Here is a 20214-nt window from a genome sequence, read left to right as displayed (position 1 = left end):
CATCCCTGGCCCGTATTCTTCATTGAGCAATGATGAAGCAGAAGAGAAAGAAAAACAACAAGAAACAAAATTATACTGCTGGTCCTCACAGCAAAGTCAACCACAAGACAGGCTATTTCGGATCCATGTGCAACCAGGGACAAGCATAGGAGTAAAGAGAAGGTCGTAGATTTGCTGTGGGTTGCACCAAGTACTCACGCGATGACGGGTCCTGTTCCGTAGCCGGCCCGGGGCGGGACGAGAAGCGTGAAATGGTCTGAACCATTGGGAGTTCCTCCTTCGCTTGTTCCCTCTCCTTCTGCTTTGCACCTCCTGCCGCATTAACTTTTTCTTCTTTTTTTTTCTTTCTTTTCATGAACTTGTTTATTGAATTTTTCCTCTTCTCGTCCTCATATATCAATGAATGCCGTTGGACCTTACCGCTGGTGCTGCTGGTGCTGGTGCTGGTGCTGGTGCTATCTTTACAACTACTCTTAGCAACAAGGGTAAGTATGTAGACTGTATGCATGGCATACATATTTCAGTATTAGTGCGGTACAGAGAGACGGCCCAAGTCTGAAAGTCTTTTGAAAGAAAAGAGAAAGAAACAAGAGCTTGAATGCTTGCTTCCTGTGCAAAGACGCCCGAGTTAAGGGGCCTTGTCCTCCCTTATGCAGTCAGCGTATCGATCTCCTCCCTTGTGAATCCAAAGAGATAGAGCAGATCCAACAGGCTCTCCCCGTTCAGCCTCGCCCCGGCCTCCATCTGCACCCTGGGCTTCGCGTTCCACGCCACGCCCAGGCCCGCAGTCGCCATCATCTTCAGGTCATTGGCCCCGTCTCCCACAGCCACCACCTGGCGCAGGTCGATGCCATCCTTCTTGGCAATCTCCTGCAGCAGCTCTGCCTTCCTCTCCCGCCCGACAATCGTGCCCTTGACCTCGCCCGTCAGCCGCCCGCCCTCTATCACCACCTCATTCGCGTGCGCGTGGTCAATCCCCAGCTCCGACGCCAGCCAGCTCGTCAGCGGCTGGAAGCCCCCGCTCAGCACCGCCGTGCGCACCCCCAGCCTCTTCAGCGCCTTGAGCAGCGGCCGTACGCCCTTGGTCACGTCCAGCACCGCCCTCAGCTCCGTGAAGATGGTCTCGGACAACCCCTTCAGCAGCGCCACCCTCTCGCGGAACGCGCTCTCAAACTGCAGCTCGCCCAGCATGGCCCGGTGCGTGATGTCCGCCACCTTGGCCGCCAGGTCAGGCGGGTCGCGGATCGTCGCTGCCAGCAAGTCGATGACCTCTTGCGTGATCAGTGTCGAGTCCATATCGAACACCACCAGGCGTGGATGGCGCCGCCAGAGCAGGTCGGGCTGCAGCGCCACGTCGACGTTCCACTCGCGCTCGAAACGATAGATGAGCTCGTGCTTGCGCAAGTCCGCGAGCGACAGATACGACGGCGCGGGCGCGGGCGAGAGCGTGAGCTCCACCACGAGGGGGTGCTCCGAGCTGTCGAGGCACCTGTGCGCCGAGGTCATGTTGTCGGACCCTGGCGGCAGCGGAAAGCTGGATGTGAGGTGCAGGAACGAGGTGATGCACAGCGGCGAGATATACGAGCCGTAGAGGTGGTCGAGGGGTTCGGGCTCGGCGGCGGGCGGCTCGAGGGGGAAGGTCGAGGGGTCGGTCGTAGGGGCCATATTGGCGGGGATGTCAGACCCTTCAGATATCACCGCACCGGGTTGGGGCGACGAGGGCTTCTGGGGCGAGGGCACGGCATTGTTCGAGACGCGCTGCGACTTGGTCTTGTAGAAGAGCGTCGCGATCAGCCTGCTTGACGACTGTCCCCGGGGTGGGGCGCAGTTGGGATGCGAGAGGTCGTGGCTCAGGCCGTCGACGACCTTGGGAGGATTGTCGGCCGAGGGGACGCCCCTGTAGTAGAGAGGGGACGTGGAGTTGGGGGGCGTGGCCGCAGACGACGCAGGAGCTCCAGGGACATCCTCGACGACGGTGTCGATGCCAAAGTGGCTCTCGGGCTTGTTGGGCGGCCGGTACTGCTGGAACTCCTGCAGGTACGAGCTGCTCTTCCTGGAGGAGTCGAGACGAGGTCGGGTCATAGCTGGGCGGGTGGTGGGGCTCGACATGATGTTGGGCTTCGAGATTACACCTTCGTACTGACTATTGATTATGGTCGTACTAAACAAAACAAAAAAAATGTCGTGATCTGGTGACGATTCAAGAGGACTTGTCGCCGGGAAAGCCTCGAGAAGTGTGGTTGAAAGGAAGGAAGAGGGAAAAGCGAAGATAATGATAAAGACAAGAGACAGAGCCTTAGGTGCCGGGGTATTCGGTTGGAAGAAGACACAGAGGGAGAGAGAGAGAGAGGTGGGGGGCCCAGGACAAGAAAGAAGGCTGAGGTAGCAGTGAACGCTGAGGGGCTTGTCGAGAGAAATTGCGTTGGGACTCCAACTTTCCCAAGACAAAGCAGAAGCCCCAAAGTGGGGGGTTCCCCTGCCGAACCAGCCGTAGACTCCGATTCGCCCAAAAAGCCCCGTTCCTGACTAAAATCGTCATTCACCACAAGCCACATGTGGCGTACATAAGGGAAAGAGTTGCAGATTGACAGAGCAATGGTTCTATGTATAGCTAGCTGTGAGTAGTAGGCATGGGACATCAAAAGCCCCCTGGACAAAATATCCTACATAGGGATGGTTTCTTATATATACATAACCTTCGTAGCAACCAACCAGACATGCTCTATAGGACGGAAGTGAATGAAGAATAGAGAAAGAAAGGGGAAAAAAAGAGTCTGTGATGTCACTGTGCTGTACAAGGCATGCTTGGAAAGCAGAATGTAGTGTAAAAGGTAGGCACTGCTCCAGGTCCTATTTAGATTTTTCTCGTACAAATTCTATGACATTTCGCTGAACCACAATACACTGCTTGATGATGATCATCATCCCTTGTAAGCTGAGGGGCCGACCATGAGCTCAGGCTTGACGAGGCTGTCAAACTCATCCTCAGTCAGGGCGTTCAGCTCCAGGGCAGACGCCTTGAGGGTCAGGCCCTTCTTGTGGGCATTCTTGGCAACCTTGCTGGCCATGTCGTAGCCGATCTTGGGGTTCAGGCAGGTCACAAGCATGAGACTAGGGCCCCATTCGTTAGCACAAACACTCGGGCTGCCAACTGCATTATATAGCTAAGCGGAGGAAGGAAGGAAGAAACAACTTACGATTCCTTCATGATGCTGGAGATCTTTTCCTCGTTGGCCTGCAGACCGGCGACCAGGTTCTTCTCGAACGAACGCATGCCGTCAGACAGCAGGCGAATGCTGTGGAGCAGGTTGCGGATGACCAGGGGCTTGTACACATTCAGCTCAAACTGGCCGTTCATGCCGCCGATGGTGCAGGCGACGTTGTTGCCCATGACCTGGGCGCACACCATCGTCAGAGCTTCACACTGGGTCGGGTTGACCTTGCCGGGCATGATGCTAGAGCCAGGCTCGTTCTCGGGCAGGATCAGCTCGCCCAGGCCGCAACGGGGCCCGCTGCCGAGGTATCGGATGTCCTGGGCGATCTTGGTGAGCGAGGCGGCGAGGGTGTTGAGGCAGCCATGCGACTGCACGACAGCGTCGTGGGCGGCCAAAGCCTCAAACTTGTTGGGTGCCGTCTCGAACTTGGTGCCCGTCATCTTGGAGACCTCCTCGGCGATGGCCTCGGCAAAACCCTGGAAAGTGTTGATGCCAGTGCCCACGGCGGTGCCTCCCTGCGCCAGCTGTCGCAGGGCTGGCAGGCTGGACTCAACCCTCTGGATGCCAAAGTCCAGTTGGGCCACGTACCCAGAGAACTCCTGCGCCAGGGTCAGCGGAGTGGCGTCCTGCAGGTGTGTCCGTCCGATCTTGATGATGTTCTTGGCGTCGAACTCGTCCACCTTCTTCTGCAGCGCATCCCTCAGGCTCTTCAGGCTCGGGACGAGCTCGTTTTCGATCTCAAGGACGGCGGCGATGTGCATGACGGTGGGGAAGGTATCATTGGAGGATGCAGAGCGGTTGACGTGGTCGTTGGGGTGGACGGGCTTCTTGGAGCCCATCTGGCCACCCAAGATCTCGATAGCTCGGTTGGAGATGACCTCGTTGGCGTTCATGTTGGACTGAGTACCGGAGCCGGTCTGCCAGACGACGAGGGGGAAATGGTCGATCAGCTTCAGGTCGGCGACCTCCTTGGCGGCCTGCTGAATGGCCTCGGAGATCTTGGGATCTAGATTGTGTGCACATTTGTACGTGTGAGTCTTCCCATGCCTGCAGGATATCTCTCTCTCTCTCTTTGTCTCTTTGTCTCTTTTCTTCTTCTCTCGCGTTCGTCTGGACCTCTATCTGTCCTTCTGCCCAGGGGACATACCAAGACCATAGCGCACGTTCACAGCAGCAGCCGCGCCCTTGAGAATACCAAATGCCTTGATGATGGGCGGGGGCATGCGGTCCTGGGGCTGGTTGATGCGGAAGTTCTCGAGGGACCGCTCAGTCTGGGCGCCCCAGTACTTGTCGGCGGGGACCTGGATCTCGCCAAAGGCATCGCTCTCGGTTCTTGTGCCAGCCATTCTTGTGGACGAGGCGTGGAAATATCTTGTCGTCGTCGTGGTGTTGTGAAGGAGTGACGTATGAGGGGTACGGAGGGGGTTGACTGCCGCCGGCTTGTTGGAGTTCAAGCATGTGCTTAGAGCCCTCGTGCTGCTGCCCCTCGGCCTAAGCAGCCAGCTCCTGGCCGAGCCGGAGGCGCATGTTCGTGCCGACTGTAGCATTCTGGGAACCGAGGCTTGAGGATACATTAAGAGAAGAAAAAGAGGAGGGTGGAGGCGGGTGTTCTGTCCAATGCCCTGACAGATATCCAATTGGAACTTTCTGCTTGTTCTGGATTCGTCACTGGACACCTCTCTTTTTTTTGGCCTCTGCTTTTTTTTTTTTTTTTTTTTGGGTTGCTGGCCTACTGTATTTTGCCAAGTACCTCACCTAAGAAAATACCTCCGCAGAAGCATGGGCCACCTCGGGCCAACCCGCGACGCGACCCCGAATTCCCGCTGTTCCAAACTCTCCAGCTTCCCCAAAATTGCCCGATGTCGGCGGAAAACGGAAACAACACAGCTACTTACTACCATTGTGCAACTTCTCATAGTCTTCCGCTCCCAATACTGGTGAATGGGTATGTGACTGGCAGTGTAGAACCCGTCCAGAAAATTGAACATACCGTGCCGGCATCTCTGTATTAGGTTCGGGGTTTTTGTTTTCATCCCACTTTTTCTCGGCAGTCTTGCCCTCTTGACTCCGAGGCTGAGATTACGGAAGAGCTCTGACTTGGCAGCATATCTTCCACGACGATACTTGATCCCCTCCTGATCTATATATACAGAAACTTCGTCTTGTCATGCCACGTCACACCCTGCAACTCTCACCAGGGCAGGTGAAGAGTTGTGACAGACATTGACGATCTGCTTTGCCGTGATCCGGTTCAATTGATGTTGCCATGAGCAGATCTGCCAAGCCCAGCGGTCTGCTGCTATAGTACTCGCAAGGATTCTGCATGCGCCTGCGGCCATTGAGACATGATTGCCTGTTCCGTGGAGGCTCAGTTGATGATAGGAGCCATGGGAAATGAATTGACTAGACTGTCCTGTTATGAGCGTCATTAGGTAGTCCAGGCCACACGAGAGAGGCAAGGCCAGTGGTTTGCTGTGGGTTGCCGAATGATTACGTAGCTTGAAGGAACGTCCGACAAGTCCTCCAAGTACCTACAATTACAGACGATAAATGATTCTACAGATTCTTGTATCTGATCCATAATCATAGATACGTAGCCAGTGACTCTCTTGTGTGGCGGTGTGACCCCAAGCTTTCTGGGTAGTTGACAATGTTGTCTCTGCGCAGGATTTCCATACTGTGTATATCAGAATGACATTCCCTGCCTCCCTCTCAAGTTAGTCGCCAGTTTGCTTTACCACGGTTGCTTGGCCACATCGTGCTAGTTGTGCCGTGCCCTCTTGGTCTTTGGACTCGACCAGACCGGGTGGTCAGGCAGCATGCTTGGCTAGCAAACCAAGCGTCGTGGCAAAAGAGAAGAAAAGCAATACGCTGTTGTAAGACGTCGCAAACTTCATTGGACAGGCATAGATCTCTCCCCTTGATATGTACTCAGGTACCAGAGAAGCCTGAAGAATATTATCTCTTGAGATGAAGGAGCATCACGAAAAAAGTTGGGCGCGCCGGGGGAGGGCGCCTTGAGACTACTAGCAAGCTACTCACAAAGCCCAGATACTCGGGACTATGGGGAACAAGCCAAGACCGGGGGGCGCACTCTCATTTCGACTGGGGATCGCTAAGTCGTGAGTCAGGGAACATGGGAGGAGGCTTTGCTACGAAAGTAAAATTGATACAGTCACCGCCCGATGATCTGAAAAGAAAGCTCGCCATAAGAAGGCTGTCGTTCGCAACCACCCCTGCGGACAAATCTTCTTGTCTGACCTTGGCTCTCACACAGTTCAGGGCATGACAGCCAACCGATGCTGCTTGCTGACCTCCTCCTTGCCGTGCGACATGTATCTGCGTGTCATCAAAAGGGAGAGAGAGATAGGCAGATAAAAAGGGAGCACGACTCACCGGCTGGGCCGGTGTTGTCATCTTGATCAGAATCACAACACAATCCTGTGCGAGATTAATCCGGCCGGAAAACGGGGATGCCGCCACACACGCCCGCATTCACACAACATGTTGGGCAATCAATGTCTAGGGAAAACATTGAGAAAAACGGAAATGGAAGGGGGAAAAGTCTGGGGTTGCAGCTCGTCTGTCTTTGCCCTTTCTGGATGCTACGAAAGTACTATGATCTGTAGCTTTGACAAATTTCTTCATGACGTCGAGAGATGAGAAAATCTGGGATGACGTTGAAGAGGCAAGATGCGTGTGTAGCGTGGGCATGCCCTGCCCCATGTCGTTGCAAAACGGTAGTCAATCACTTCTCGTACAGGGCGCGGCTGGTTACACGGAAGATTCTGGATCCAGGAGGTTCGATTTGCAAGCGTGATTATCTAATAGAGACACACATTTCTAGGCTCTTACATAGCCAAGGACAGTGCGATGTTGGAAAGGGCGCTTGGGCGTTTTGGCAGGGACAAGGGGGGAGGTGTCTCTGCCGGGAGCGTCCAAGAGAAAGTTTTTGTGGACTTTACACAGTGATACTTAGGTACAACCGCTTATGTATGGGTTCGTGCTATGTCAGGCCTCAAGAGAGAAAAGAAGATTTAGTTTGTGGGGCAATAACACCCCTGTCGTCTGTTTTCTGTTAGACGCAGCCGAGCCCGCCATCCCTTTCAGCCTTCCCGCAACCTTGGTCGACGACTAATCCTAGGGGAGTAACTTTGGGGGACATGTACCTCAACCTCACTCAAACCACCAACAGGATAGGAAACATCCGGCAGTTGGGAGGGCAGAGGACGGGTCTCATTGACTGATGGACTTCCTGTCCGAGCAATGACAGCCGGCGGGTCTAATGTCCAGGAAACAAAAGAACCAGCCACCACGCTCGTTCCTCTGGAGGACACCAGCATGTCACTGTCAGGTACCGTCACAATTTTTCGTCCTGGGGACCAATGAGAGCCCGGCCCTGATCACGAAAGGAATAGCGCGGATTGCACCATCGATGGCTTATATCAGGCACATACATGGGCGGATCATCCATTTGACATACCAGATGGCCTTCTTTGCCCTGCCCCAAAGCGTCGAATGGCGCAATCCCCAGTTTGTCCTGGGGCCCCCCTCCACATGAGGTAGTCCCCTCGAGGTAGACTCCTTGTACCAGTAGGGGAGCCGTCTTTGCTCCAGTCTCGTGTCGAGAAAACCAGAGAAAGTGGGAGAGCGAGATGACCTCGGGAGGGGAGGGAGGGGGGGGAAACGGTGTCAACAGTAGTCAGGATGCGATTAATAATGGGCCATTGGGCTGTGAGCCATGCCCTGGGCGTGCTTGATGAAGGACGAGTGGGTGGTAGAGAGGGGGCCAAGAGGAGGGGACAATGACACGGAGGACTAGGACTGACAGATGGTCGCCCTTCAAGGGCCCCAGGCAAGGTATTAGGAGCCAAGGTATCCCGTCGTTCCGTTTCGTATGATGTGCGATGCCGCAATTCCCTCCCAGGCCTGAGCTGGTTGGTTTGTAAAAATGACGGACCCAAGGCGGCCGAGAATATCTTTCAAAGACCCTGCTGCTGCTGCTTCTCCTACTCTTCTTCTGTTCCTTCCTTGATATTATAACCAACCACACACACTCACCTCCCTTTCTGCCTGACAAATACTGCATCCATACAAACATCTTGCATTCTTCCTTCCTCCCACTTCTTCCTATAAATCTGCTCTCGTCTGAGCAACGACCTGCTTCTTGTCCATCGCAAAAAAGGGCTCGAGACTTCAGCCCTCGAGTACTTCGTCAATATATTTACACACACTTATATATCCTCAAAACATCTCTCAACACGCGCAGCCCAGCACTGTTTGGAAGCAAGCTTCCCAGTGGTATAGCAATACCAAAACACACGTCATCATCACCTCACATACCTCCTCTCACACAACATGGGCATTTACACCCACTCACACACATCCTCGGCAGAGGCATCGCCTCGCCTAAAGGCCCTCGACACAAAATCGGACACCTCGTCGGCCGACGACCTTGAGTCGGGCTACGCCTCGGCCACATCATCCACCATGACCCTTCCGGCGGTGACCTTCACCCCCTACCACCTCAAGTGGCTCAACGCGCGCCTGGAGACCATGCACCCTCAGGACATCCTGCGTTTCTGCAAGATTCTCTTCCCCAACTTGTACCAGTCGACCGCCTTTGGCCTCACAGGCCTTGTAACGCTGGACATGCTGTCCAAGCTGGAGGCTGAGGATGCCCGCCCCGTCGACATCATCTTCCTAGACACGCTGTACCACTTCCAGGAGACGCTCGACCTTGTCGATCGCGTGCGGCAGCGCTACCCCAACACGAAAGTACACGTCTTCAAGCCCGACGGCTGCAATACAGCCGAGGAGTTCGAGGCCATCTTTGGCGAGCGCTCGTGGGAGACCAGCGCCGAGATGTACGACTGGTACGCCAAGGTGGAGCCGCAGCAGCGCGCGTACACGGAGCTCAATGTGGCGGCGGTGTTGACGGGCCGGCGGCGGTCGCAAGGGGGCCAGCGCGACAAGATCCCTGTCATCGAGGTGGACGAGGAGCGCGGCGTGGTCAAGATCAACCCGCTCGTCACCTGGAACTTTGATCAGGTCCACCGGTACATCAAGGACAACGACGTTCCTTACAACGCCCTCCTCGACAGGGGCTACAAGAGCGTCGGCGACTGGCACTCGACAAGCCCCGTGGCCGCGGGCGAGGACGAGCGCGCAGGCCGGTGGAAGGGCCAGGACAAGACCGAGTGCGGCATCCACAACCAGAAGAGCAGATATGCCCAGTACCTCGAGGAGATGGAGCAGAAGCGCCGCGAGGAGGAGATGGCCCAGGCGTTTCAGCAGAACCAGGAGCGCATCAGCACCAGCGGTAGCAATCACGATGCATCCGCCATCCAGGTCTCGTCATAGGGTGACGAGGTGCGAAAAGGATGATCTGATGAAATTATAAGCGTTGCTCTTATCGGCTTGTTGAAGAAAAAGGGACTAAGGTGGAGGTGTTTTTTTCCTTCTTGGGCGTTGAAAAACTGAATGGGATTCCATTGCTTGGCGTTGGCGGAAGCATATTCTGTGTAGTGTTGATTATTCCCCTTTGCCATCCAACCAGACTTTGTTGCATGGTAAAAAGCACTCGGGCATACATAAAAACGGCTATCAAAAATAGATAGAGCAGTCAATTATAACATTTTAAAATTTCTTATAAGAAACAAAGAAGCGATGAAATCGTAACTACTTGCCAATGTCCCAATATCCATTTAGTGCTGGCAGTGAACCGCCATCAAACACCCAGCTTCAGGTTGCTACTACTCACCATTCATCCTCCTCCCAAGACGATGAGGTCTGTCTAACCCGTCTCGTCAGTCCCACCAAGCCCCAGGGTTCGGGTTTCTCTCCCACACACAACTTTCTCCTACTGTGTGTGCTGACTCTCTTTTCATAACCGTAAGAAAACATTTGAGGGCGCGGATCGGTTCGGGAAGGGGGAAGCGCAGGCAAAAGCAGAGGGAAGGGCGTGAAGGCTTTCCCGTGGCGGCAACGGGAAAGAGAGGACGTCGGCGGTGGGTCTGGCGGGTGTCGGCCCCGGTCTCCATGCGACGACAGAGCCGCATCTGTCGGCTGCACGGTTATCGGCAATCATGCATATTTGGGCTCGATGGCGCAATACAGTGCTAATGTTTGCGGCGGGACGGCACTGTGGGTGATGGAGTGGGTCCCCACCTCCAAAGGGAAAAAGATTGGGGGGAAGGGGAGAGGGGGGTGTTTTGGGTTGTCTTTTTCGAGGGACGGAGGGGCAAGAGGCGCGCGGCTGCGGCTGTTGTTTCTTTTTTTTTTTTCTCTCCTTTTTTTCTCTTTCTTTTAACACCCTCCCAGTGCAGGACTGTGGGGTTGGACATGCCTTATTGGGAGAAGTAGAATGGGGGAAGGAGGGAGTTGTGCCTTTTGGTTTGTGTTTGTCAGCCTCGCATGGCAGATAGACGAGGGACACTGAAAAGGGCGCATACTGAGTACATGAGTACTCAATCATTAAGTAAGCATGTAGTTGATACTCTTCTCATCAGGGTGACAACTTGAGTTACACACATAATCAAGAACGCAGCTATTCATCAGCAAAGAAAAGACTTATGATCCCCATGATTGTGCTTAATCCTCGAACAGACCAGCACACCTCATCGAGTGTGACATCAAAAGCGAAAACCAACAAGTGTCTTGCATTTCATAAGAGGATTTTGGCTCACGCTGCATCTCTTACAATACTCTTGTCCATTTAATGATATATCCATGCATTCACTCAGAAAACCACATAGACCTCATCTATCCCTAAAAGTCTAGAGTAACACGCTTTTTGCGCTTGGGAGTAATCGTTTAGTAGTCACAGCGTACTCAGAACGCTATCTCCTTTCCCATTTCGATAAGGAACAATGATCATTAGCAGAGCATACATGCTTCCAGCTCATGACAACTCCCATGCACCGTTACGGGCCTGGCGGAATGTCCTCCACGTCATCTAGCAGGACAAATTCCCATATATCCGGCTCTTCCGCCTCACCTTGTGAATCAGGAGGTGCAGGTTCAAGACCCGGAGCCTGGAGGTCCTGGGAAGGGACCGTTGCGGTTTGGGCCGCTATAGGCTGAGTCTCGTGGAGGACTTGTGAGGGTTGGAGGGGCGGGCCGAGGAGAAACGAATTCTGAAGCCCCGGAAAGTAAAAGGATAGATAGTCAACTTGAGGGAGTGGAGGCAGTGGGTCGAGGTAGGACGAGCCCTGGTGTCCCGCGTGCTGGGGGAATTCAAAACCAGGCCCTGTAGGTTGGTGAGGTGACTGGCCGAACAATAGGCTCTGTGGCATCGATGCTGGAAAAGGCTGTGATGAACCTGCCAGAGGCTGTGGAGGCAGCGGCCAGTTCTACTCATCCACGCCCAAACCACCCGCAGGCACCGTCTCTTCCTGCTTCGGCGGCACTACTTCCTCAACTGGTGCTGTGGCAGGCGCCGAAGTTGGTGGCGTGTCCTCCTCGGCTTGCCGGGTTAATGCGGCATCAAGAGGGCCAAGGAGATCCGGTCCGTTTTCGATGCTATCCTCAACGGGGGCTTTCATGTCAACAGCTGGAGCCTCTACTGCCGCTGGAGGTTCGGCCGACATGGGGTCTGTAGGCTGCTCTGTGGGCGGTACTGTAGGCGGTTCTGTAGGTGGTTCCGTAGGTGGTTCCGTAGGCTTTTCTGTGGGTACTTCCATAGGTATCTCAGTAGGTGCTTCCGTGGCTTGTTCCTTAGGCTGCTCCGTAGGCGGTTCCGTAGGCGGTTCCGTAGACAACTTTGTGGCCGGTTCTGTAGACTCTTCCTTGAACGGTCCCATGGCAGATGTTGGGGGTTCCTGCACAGGCTCAACTTCCGGTACCTGCCCTGGCATTGGCTCCTCACTCGTGGGCAGTGGAACATCAGCTGTAGAGGGTGCGGCCTGCTGAGCTTCCTCGACAGGCGGTGGAGGTTGCTCGACGGCCTCTAGCGCCACGGCTGGCTGATCTGGTATCGGTGCAGCTGGTACTTCGGGTTCCTGGGCAGCGGTGATGGCGACAATACCAACGCCAGGCGTCTCCTCGGGAGCTGGCTGGGGCGAGGTCGGAGCCGCCGCTTCTGCAGGCTGCGGAGGGTCCTCCACAATGGCCTCAGCGATCGACTCTGGAACTGCAGTCTGTAAGTCTTTGCCCTCGACAGGTGATGGTTGAAGGCCTAGTGTTGGCTCTCCAGGGACTTCTGATAGGCCAGGAGCACTTGGAGGGGATGGAGCTGCAACGGGTGAGATGTGAGTCGACGGCTCCGCGGGAGACGGCACTATCACATTCTTGAGGGGACTGCCTTGAATCACGGGACCATCGGCGCCCAAAGGTTTCGATGGAGGAACTGTCAAGTTCAGGACTGGATCTGAGGCATCCGGGGCTGGCGCTGTTGATGTGAGAGCGGTATCTGTGGGAGCAGTTGACAATGGTAGAGAGGGGGCATCCTCCATCTCGTGGTCATCGTTCTCAGCAGGTGTCACACTGTCATCTCCTTCACCCTCTTCATCGTCATCACCATCTCCCTCCCCTTCGTCGCCGTCTTCGTCGACTGCAGATGAGTCCATCATCTCAACGTCCTGGCCACTCTTGTCGTGTTCGGACCCCTCAATCTTGACACCCTGCAACTTCTGGTCAGTCACCTCCTGCCTAGAACCGATTCGGACAGATGAACAGGTTGCAACTCACACTAGGGCCAGTGGCATCGCTCTTGGAATCAGCCACCCCATCCATACCAGTGCTACCTTGCGGCTCTGGGCGTATGCTGGGGTTAGGCAGCGGGATCTTGCCACGACCCCGGCCCCGACCACGTCCACGACCCTTCTTTTTCTGAGGGATCGGGGGCTTCCTCCGGGCAGGTGTACCTGCTGTGGACGCCGGCCCTGGCTGCTCAGGCGCAGGGATGACACTCGTCGAGATGATCTCACCCTCGATCTGCTGACCAGGGGCGATCGTCACCTCCTGTGTGTATGAATTCCCGGCCGCATCATTCCGCTTCACGATAGCCATTGTGATGGTCGGGCCGGTAGTCTGCAGCGCCAGGGCTTTGGAAGGCAGAGTGATAGTGCCTGGCTTCCTCTTGGCCAGATACGAAATGGTCGGACCCTCGGTATTTCGGGGCACTTGCTTCCAGACCTTGGCCCTGTAGCCTTCTTGACTACCGGTCCCTTTCCTGTCGCTCTTTTCACCAGGAAGGCCATCGCCGTCGCCATCTTCGTCATCAGGCGTTGGGCGTTTGTAAAGGCGTCCAGACCGTGCAGCTCTGAGAAGGGCCAGGCTGTGGGCGGGAAGCTGCTCCGAGTCTTTTGGCATGCCGTGCGGGAGCTCCACCGCCCAGCGGTCGTTCTTTTTGGATTCCTCGGTCTCTTGAGGGGGTGCGACGGTGATTTCTGTCTTGCGCCATTGTCGAACCGGAAGTCCTGCAAACTCATGGTCAACCTTTGGTTGCTCGTGAGGCTGTTTGTTTCTGGCCTTCAAGATATGCCAGCTTGGCTGGAAAGGAAGTAGAGAACACAGGGTAGCAGGGATTGATCGCTGGTTTAGTACCTTCAAAGTCGTCATGCTCTGGGAAACCGCCTCGATTACCACGTCGAGTGTTCGGGTTGGTCCTGTACTGCAATGCGCCGTCAATCATCAGCTTCAGAGCCGTACCAATCATATTAGGCGTTGATGCTTCATCTAATAGACTCACACTCGGCGCCATTGTTGTAACTCTCTTTTTTTATATCAGGCTTTCGATTGATAACGCGTCACACTGTCGAGTAGAATTCTCGTATACGCGCGCCGGCGAGAGAGAGGCAGTTTTGCTGGCTAAAATCGAAGTCGTTTGGTATTATTCGAGGATAAGTCGTCGACCTGGGCCCTGCGTCGAGCCTGGTAAGTTCGAGCGGTGCTGAAATATCAAGAAACATGCGCCGATTGTAACGAAAGGGGGAGGGCGGTGGGAATTGAGTAATCGTCGGGAGAATGATGATGTTGAAAGTCGCGTCGCAGTGGCACCTCCCGCAGGTTGGTGATGCTCACTGCTAATTGCTAGTGGCTGCAGCTTACGTTCACGCTAGGTAAGGCTCAGACAGGGGGGTCCCTCGCGCCCTAACCCTTGATTTTCAACGCGCCTCAAGTTCCGAGATCTCACTTCGAACACCAACCTTGCCAACCGTGTACCTCTCATGGCGACTTTACAACCTTTCTCTTGGACTCAAATCTCATAAGATCGCGGATATCCCTCGTAATATCTCTGGCAGACCTCCGACTTGGATAGTCAAAACCACAAGACGGCATCAAACCTTCCTTCAGCGCTGTCCCCCTGCCTTGCGCACGACGCTTCATAACGCATAGAGCCTTCTCTTTCATCCGGATGCGCGATTCTTCACAACCGCAAGTCAGACGATATATACGAATAGACTGGTTTTCTGATCGATAGGGGTGCCGTTGACTGATAGGAAAGCCTCTTCTTGGACGCCATCTTCATCAGCAGCGGATATTCTGGGAGCTACCTGGGCTACTTTGCGAGGTTGCGACAATCTGATCACTGCTGAGGATAGCTCTGCCATTCGATCGCAAACAGGAACTAGTACGACTTTACGAGGTCGCCCGTCTTGAGATATCAGCGCATACTGGCGCCTTTCCAGTCCTCTATCAGTCTTGAGCCTTTTGTCATGACTGAGGCATGGGACTATCTCGCCGTCCAGCGGGCGCAGCACGCTCGATGCGCCGAGGACGTGTCGCAGCTCACCGCTGCATGCGCGCGCGACCACCCGCGATATAAACATGTGCTGGAGTGTCGCGAGTGCTATGGGAAGGTCATCGACCGTATGCGCAGCAGATATATGGGCCCCAGTGGTGATGCGCCGCGGGAATGGTTCTCTGGGCGGGACGGCCTGCTGCGAGATCTGGACAGTCTCTTTGCATCCGCGCGCGAGTATGAAGGCGACCTTGAAAGGATTGATGCGCGCATCGACTTGGAGAGGCGGCGGTGGTACGAGCAGCAGGTGAGGGCGTCACCGAGCATCGGGAAGGCTCTCCGGGAACTGCTGGAAAAGAAGGACGTCTTGGACAAGATCGGCACCAAAGGAGTCGATTTCGAGCAGATCGTGTCAGAAGTGAGGGAGGCCCTCAAGGGTCCGGGCACGACTAACGGGGAGGCCATCACCAAGAAGAAGGAGGAGGAAGAGGAGGCAGACATAGCCCTGGATCGCCTCGTGGAGGTCACGACGCCAGAGGCCAGAATTCAGGTCTACAAGGAGACCTTTTTTCAGGAGACCTCGGACGAGAAAGCATCAGCCAAAATCCAGACATATCTTCAGAGGCTTCAGGAGGGAGCAACCATGGACGAGATCATCAACAAGATTTCGGTGGACCGACGCTCCAGCATAGGGGCGCAGGGACAGAAGGAACAGCACAGGCAGCGGGCCGAAGAGCTCCGTAGAGCCAAGAACGCGCACGAGCTGCAGAAGTCCAAGAAGGCAACCGGTCGGAAGGGCAGCCAACCAAAGCCACCGCAGATTCCCGACGAAATGTACGAGCAACCACCATGTCACAATTGTGGCAGAAACCCTGATCTGCAGGATTACATGATCTGTCCGCTCTGTCAAGTCCTGGTCGAAGGTGGCGTCCGAGCAAAACCAACAGTGTTTTGCTCATCGGCGTGTTTCTCTGGTAACAACGGACTGGTAAGCCTGCTTCCACCTCAGCGTCGCGGCCGCCCAAGACATCTAATGGAGCTAACTGAAAGAAACAGAAATCTCACGTGGAGACGACACATGATTGTGCCGGTGGTGACAATTGCGTGCAGTTGGTGGACGAGGATACTGAGATGGACATGGACGGCTCGGGCCCCTTCCTATGCAAGGAATGCCTGAATGACTTTAGGAAAGGTTCCGTGTACTGCTCTGTGCGATGCGCGGACCTCAACTTCCAGAGACATAGACAAGGCGTTCACTTTCCTGAACGGAAGCAACGAGACCTCGACGTTGATAGGGACGCAAGCGCTCTCCATTTCGTCGACGACAGTAAAACGAAATATCGGCCTCAGAACATCCGTTCTCATCTGGCATCTCTGAAAGATCTCCTCAACGAGTTCCAGCACAAGAATGCTATTGAAGCGACCGAGACGATATGGCCATGATATATCGCATAGCCAAAAAGACTAGTCTTTAGCAGATACCCCATGTAAATAAGATACAATTAGCTTAACTAACTCCAATTGTGACTGGTCGTGCATGAATGAATGAATGAATAGCCTCTCGCAGAAATGGTTGAGAGAGTGCTGAGGACCCCCAGCCTAGAAAAGTATGTAATTATCGGGGACCTTGTGTAGCTAGAAAAATTGCCTCATCCCTGTATGCCGTATTGCAGATCGGAAAGGCCGAACTTTTTTTTCCCTTTTGTTTTGGTCGGCCGCTCGGCATCGGCAAGTGTTACATCATTACGCCGCGCCCGAATTTATTCTGAACCCGCGGCATCAAAGCTCAAAAGGCCTTACTGCCGCCCCAGATCTTCCTCCCTGTCTCTCCCACCTCCACCACTCCCTTCTCGATGCGCAAAGACTAGCCTCTCGCCATGTCATTATCGTCGTCGCTCAAGGGCGACTCGGCCCACCAGGTCAAATCTTTGGTAAGTACTTCTTCTATTCCGTTGCTCTCCTCTGGAGGCGACATCGGCGAGGCGAGGGGAGGGCAGAAATTCGCCTCTCAAGGTACACGTTGGGTTCGAAGTTTCCTATATTGACGGTCAAACAACACAGTACCGCCAGCTTCTCCGACAGGGCGAGCAGTTCGCATCGTACAATTTCAGAGAATACGCGAAGAGGCGGACACGAGATGCTTTTCGAGAGAACAAGAACGTGGAGGACTCGAGACAGGTTCAGGAGCTGTTACAGAAGGGCCTGAAGGAGCTACAGATGCTGAAGGTGCGCTGAAGCCTGCTGCCTCTGCCATCTACATGGCCTCTCCGAACGTGTCTCGTGTATAGCAATGACGGTGGCTGACATTTTCTTCTTCCACAGCGGCAAACGGTGGTCAGCCAGTTCTTTGAGATGGACAAGTTGGTTGTGGAGGCGGGCTTGTCGGTATGTCGGCTGCAGACACCGATCAAGGTCATGAAATAGTACTGACAAGCAATCAGGGCAAGCAAAAGGGCGCAAAAGGCGACATCGTCCGCCAGAAGCAACAGGGGTACGTATACACGGCCGTAATCTCCATGTTTTCTCTTGCGCCTTGGTGGAGACGGACTTGCTGACAATCTTTTTCGCTGCCTTGTCAGTTTCAACTGAGAGTTGCCTTCGTGGACTCTATGGTCCTGTCTCAACAACTACATTTCCCTTATCGAGGCAAAAAGTGGCCAAGGTTACCGGCCGCAAAAGGTGCGTGACGGTGATGCCGTCCTCTTGACACACTCACTGGCAGGAGGCATCTGTACATTACTGCGGCGTTGTATATTGGCGTACGGTGGAAACTGTGGAAAGGACGGAAATGCCTTGGGAAGCTATGGGATGACTAGTCTTTCTGGCTGGAGCACGACTAGAATCACAGGTGTAGCCTTGGGTTGAGCTTGAAAGGTTGGTCTTTGTGCGTCTCACCTCCAACATAGAACCCTGCTCACAGGAGCATGCATGGCAGAGAATGTATACCTCTTAACATGCTCTTCTGCAGAAACATCTGCAGTGTGTTTTGAATCTATTCTGGAAGAGCGTACTGGCCGTGTACTTTTATCTTAGTTCACATGTGCCAAGTTTATCATCTCCGGATGAAGATAGCGGGGTGCATGCATCTAAACGTGTACGGCCTTTCTAACCATGGAATTAGCCGAGTACAGCCGTGACTAGCCAAACAGAACTGGGCCAGCGGGCAACCTACCAATTAATTTGCCTCTGAGCCTCAGCAACACTTGCAACCCAGAAGCAACAACCCGTGTGTGTGTGAAGATAGGTCAAGATGGTATGTCACCCCTCCCTTCCCTTTTCATCTCGTCCCCTCTCCCTTCCATTTCTACAAGTGGTCGCTGACAATAAGGCTCTGTTTTCTTTTCTACAGGCCGACAAGCTCCGCACCCAGCAGGAGCTCGAGCGCCTGCAGGCCAAGTACATCGGCACCGGCCATCCGGACACGACGAGCTGGGAGTGGAAGACGAACATTCACCGCGACACCAAGACCAGCATCGTCGGCCACACCCCCCTTCTGGCCTACATGTCCCTGGCACAGAACGAGCCCATGGCCAAGGCGAGAGCGCAGCTCATCCGCCAGATGGTCCAGCCCGTGGGTCCCCCACCACCGAGGGAGGATGAGCTCCTCGCGCTGCCTGCCTCACAACAGCAGCAGGGCGGTGGTACTTGAAGAGCTTGATTCTGGATCAGGTCCTAGATTACAAGGAGTCTTGTCCCTTATTTTTGGGTTCTTGGAACATCGGGGCGTGCGACGCGCCTCATGGTTGCGGCTGTACAGTCGGCTTGCAAGGGAAAAGCAGCAACAAACAGCGCCGCTACCTTGTCGTGTGCACTGCGGAGGGCAGAGAAGCCCCATCGTTGAAACCCGACGCAGAGCACTTATGGAGATTCACCTATTACGTAGTGTCATCAGGCGTAGACGCAATAGTGCGCAGGTGGATCTGCGTGCAAATAATAAAGGGGTATCATTGTTAGTTGTTATTCATATAGCAGCAAAAAGGCAGCCAGCCCGTCGATTGTTTGGTCCACCGGCGCAGGAATTGGAACAGGATAAACACAGCCTCGTTCGCATCGCTTCTGCGAATCATGTACATCTAATGCCTTTGTCTGACGCCTTCGTCTGTTTTTAGTACTCGCGTTCCTCTGGAGATGTGAGCCGATTAGGTGCCCTGAAGCTCGGTCCGCCATTTTCCTCCGTGTCGCTCGTGGAATCCAACCCGTTCTCGTCCTCATGGGCGTCCGCGACGCTGTCCCCATTGCTTTGTCCCGCCTGTATTTCCAGGGTATTTGCCAACTTCTCCTCCAACTCGTTGGCGTCGGCGTCGGTCACGGGGCCCCAGACCTCCCTGATCAAGCCCGCCACGGCCTCGTCGTCCAACTCTACCTTCCCTCTCGGCCCGATGAACCAGGTCGTGTTTGAGTCCGCCTGACCATGCTGCTGCGCCTGCCTATCACCGGTCTTCACCAGATACCCCTGCCTCTGCAGCTTCGCGAGGATGTCCTCCGTCTTGTAATCGGCGAATGCGTTGGTCTCGGCGTTGAGGCGCCGCAGGTGGCGCTTCAGCACCGAATCGCTTACCTCGCCGCCGCTGATACGAACGAGAGAGACGATGAGAGTGTAGAAACCGACATAGGCGGCTTCCTCGTCGGCCGAGATGAGCCGTGAGGGGGCTAGAATCTTGGGGTTCTTGTAGGCTTTGGGCAGTATCGAGACGAGGACGTACGAGTTAGATGGGACGATCTTGCTTTGGGACTTGATGGCTGTATAGAGCAAGTCAAGTTGTTAGCATCCGTATGGGTGTGTCTGATTTTCAGTGGGGCAGATGAAGAGGGACTCTCGCCTTTTCTCTTGTCCTCCTTGGTCAGTTTCTCTTTGACGGGCAGGTCGACCATCTCCATCCCGAGGACATCGCGGAGCCTTTCCTGGGCTCCCTGGAAGATCCTCCTGAATGATCGATTCCCGCGCCCTAGGACCTTTTCTTTGATTCCCTCTCTTCGTATTGGTACCCGAGCAAAATCACAAGCCATGGCATATCTGACAAGCTCTCGGATCAACGCGTCGTCCTCTGTCTCTGGTGTTTGAGATTGTCGCCGGGGGTGTTCGGTTTCCACTTCGTCCTCCCCGTCTCCCTCCTCCTCCTCGTAATTCTCTGACCGTTCATGCTCGGTTGGATCTAAAACCATACGAGGCCGCTGCCTAGGCCTCTGCTCCTCATCAGACTCCTCTCCCTCGTCGTCAACAGCCTGTGTGCATGGATTGATTAGCTGGAGGGGAAACAACAATTTGACTGAGAGCAGCTCACACGGCGTGGCCTTCTAGCAGATGGTGGCATA

General features: G+C 54.6%; 7 protein-coding genes across 7 annotated transcripts; 4 read left to right on the top strand and 3 right to left on the bottom strand.

The window, feature by feature from the left end:
• Positions 1-383: 383 nt before the first annotated feature.
• M406DRAFT_273324 (phosphoserine phosphatase serb) lies at positions 384-2109 on the bottom strand (the record flags this gene model as incomplete). The annotated part of the gene is made up of 1 exon (XM_040918182.1): positions 384-2109. The coding sequence occupies one exon, from the start codon at positions 2107-2109 to the stop codon at positions 649-651; it is 1461 nt and encodes a 486-aa protein (XP_040779783.1). The 3' UTR covers positions 384-648.
• An 812-nt stretch (positions 2110-2921) lies between these two features.
• Positions 2922-4561, bottom strand: M406DRAFT_337169 (fumarate hydratase; the record flags this gene model as incomplete). Its single annotated transcript, XM_040921227.1, has 3 exons — positions 2922-3111; positions 3198-4221; positions 4363-4561. The coding sequence occupies 3 exons, from the start codon at positions 4559-4561 to the stop codon at positions 2922-2924; spliced, it is 1413 nt and encodes a 470-aa protein (XP_040779782.1).
• Positions 4562-7934: 3373 nt separating this feature from the next.
• M406DRAFT_337168 (putative PHOSPHOADENOSINE PHOSPHOSULFATE reductase) lies at positions 7935-9578 on the top strand (the record flags this gene model as incomplete). Its single annotated transcript, XM_040921226.1, has 2 exons — positions 7935-7985; positions 8676-9578. 2 exons carry the CDS (start codon positions 7935-7937, stop codon positions 9576-9578), a joined length of 954 nt encoding a protein of 317 aa, XP_040779781.1.
• Positions 9579-14875: 5297 nt separating this feature from the next.
• Positions 14876-16344, top strand: M406DRAFT_249862 (uncharacterized protein; the record flags this gene model as incomplete). The annotated part of the gene is made up of 2 exons (XM_040916644.1): positions 14876-15889; positions 15958-16344. 2 exons carry the CDS (start codon positions 14876-14878, stop codon positions 16342-16344), a joined length of 1401 nt encoding a protein of 466 aa, XP_040779780.1.
• Positions 16345-16740: 396 nt separating this feature from the next.
• Positions 16741-17702, top strand: M406DRAFT_355044 (uncharacterized protein). Its single transcript, XM_040923062.1, has 5 exons — positions 16741-16832; positions 16963-17127; positions 17224-17286; positions 17343-17392; positions 17481-17702. The coding sequence occupies exons 1-5, from the start codon at positions 16779-16781 to the stop codon at positions 17488-17490; spliced, it is 342 nt and encodes a 113-aa protein (XP_040779779.1). The 5' UTR covers positions 16741-16778; the 3' UTR covers positions 17491-17702.
• Positions 17703-18115: 413 nt separating this feature from the next.
• On the top strand, positions 18116-18823 carry M406DRAFT_321027 (splicing factor 3B subunit 5/RDS3 complex subunit 10). Its single transcript, XM_040919463.1, has 2 exons — positions 18116-18154; positions 18251-18823. The coding sequence occupies exons 1-2, from the start codon at positions 18152-18154 to the stop codon at positions 18548-18550; spliced, it is 303 nt and encodes a 100-aa protein (XP_040779778.1). The 5' UTR covers positions 18116-18151; the 3' UTR covers positions 18551-18823.
• Positions 18824-19006: 183 nt separating this feature from the next.
• M406DRAFT_337165 (MAGE-domain-containing protein) lies at positions 19007-20213 on the bottom strand (the record flags this gene model as incomplete). The annotated part of the gene is made up of 4 exons (XM_040921225.1): positions 19007-19641; positions 19716-19950; positions 19993-20124; positions 20184-20213. The coding sequence occupies 4 exons, from the start codon at positions 20211-20213 to the stop codon at positions 19007-19009; spliced, it is 1032 nt and encodes a 343-aa protein (XP_040779777.1).
• Between the last annotated feature and the right edge of the window lies 1 nt (position 20214).

This window comes from Cryphonectria parasitica, assembly GCF_011745365.1.
Source record: "Cryphonectria parasitica EP155 unplaced genomic scaffold M406scaffold_2, whole genome shotgun sequence".
Classification (NCBI taxonomy): domain Eukaryota; kingdom Fungi; phylum Ascomycota; class Sordariomycetes; order Diaporthales; family Cryphonectriaceae; genus Cryphonectria; species Cryphonectria parasitica.
This window is presented reverse-complemented; position numbering and strand designations above follow the sequence as displayed.

What these genes read in the sequence shown, in the direction of transcription:
- M406DRAFT_355044 (XM_040923062.1), top strand. Translation starts at nt 16,779, where the DNA reads ATGTCATTATCGTCGTCGCTCAAGGGCGACTCGGCCCACCAGGTCAAA. An exon ending in CCCACCAGGTCAAATCTTTG is followed by an intron (nt 16,833 to 16,962) that starts GTAAGTACTTCT and finishes CAAACAACACAG; the next exon opens with TACCGCCAGCTTCTCCGACA. An exon ending in AGGAGCTACAGATGCTGAAG is followed by an intron (nt 17,128 to 17,223) that starts GTGCGCTGAAGC and finishes CTTCTTCCACAG; the next exon opens with CGGCAAACGGTGGTCAGCCA.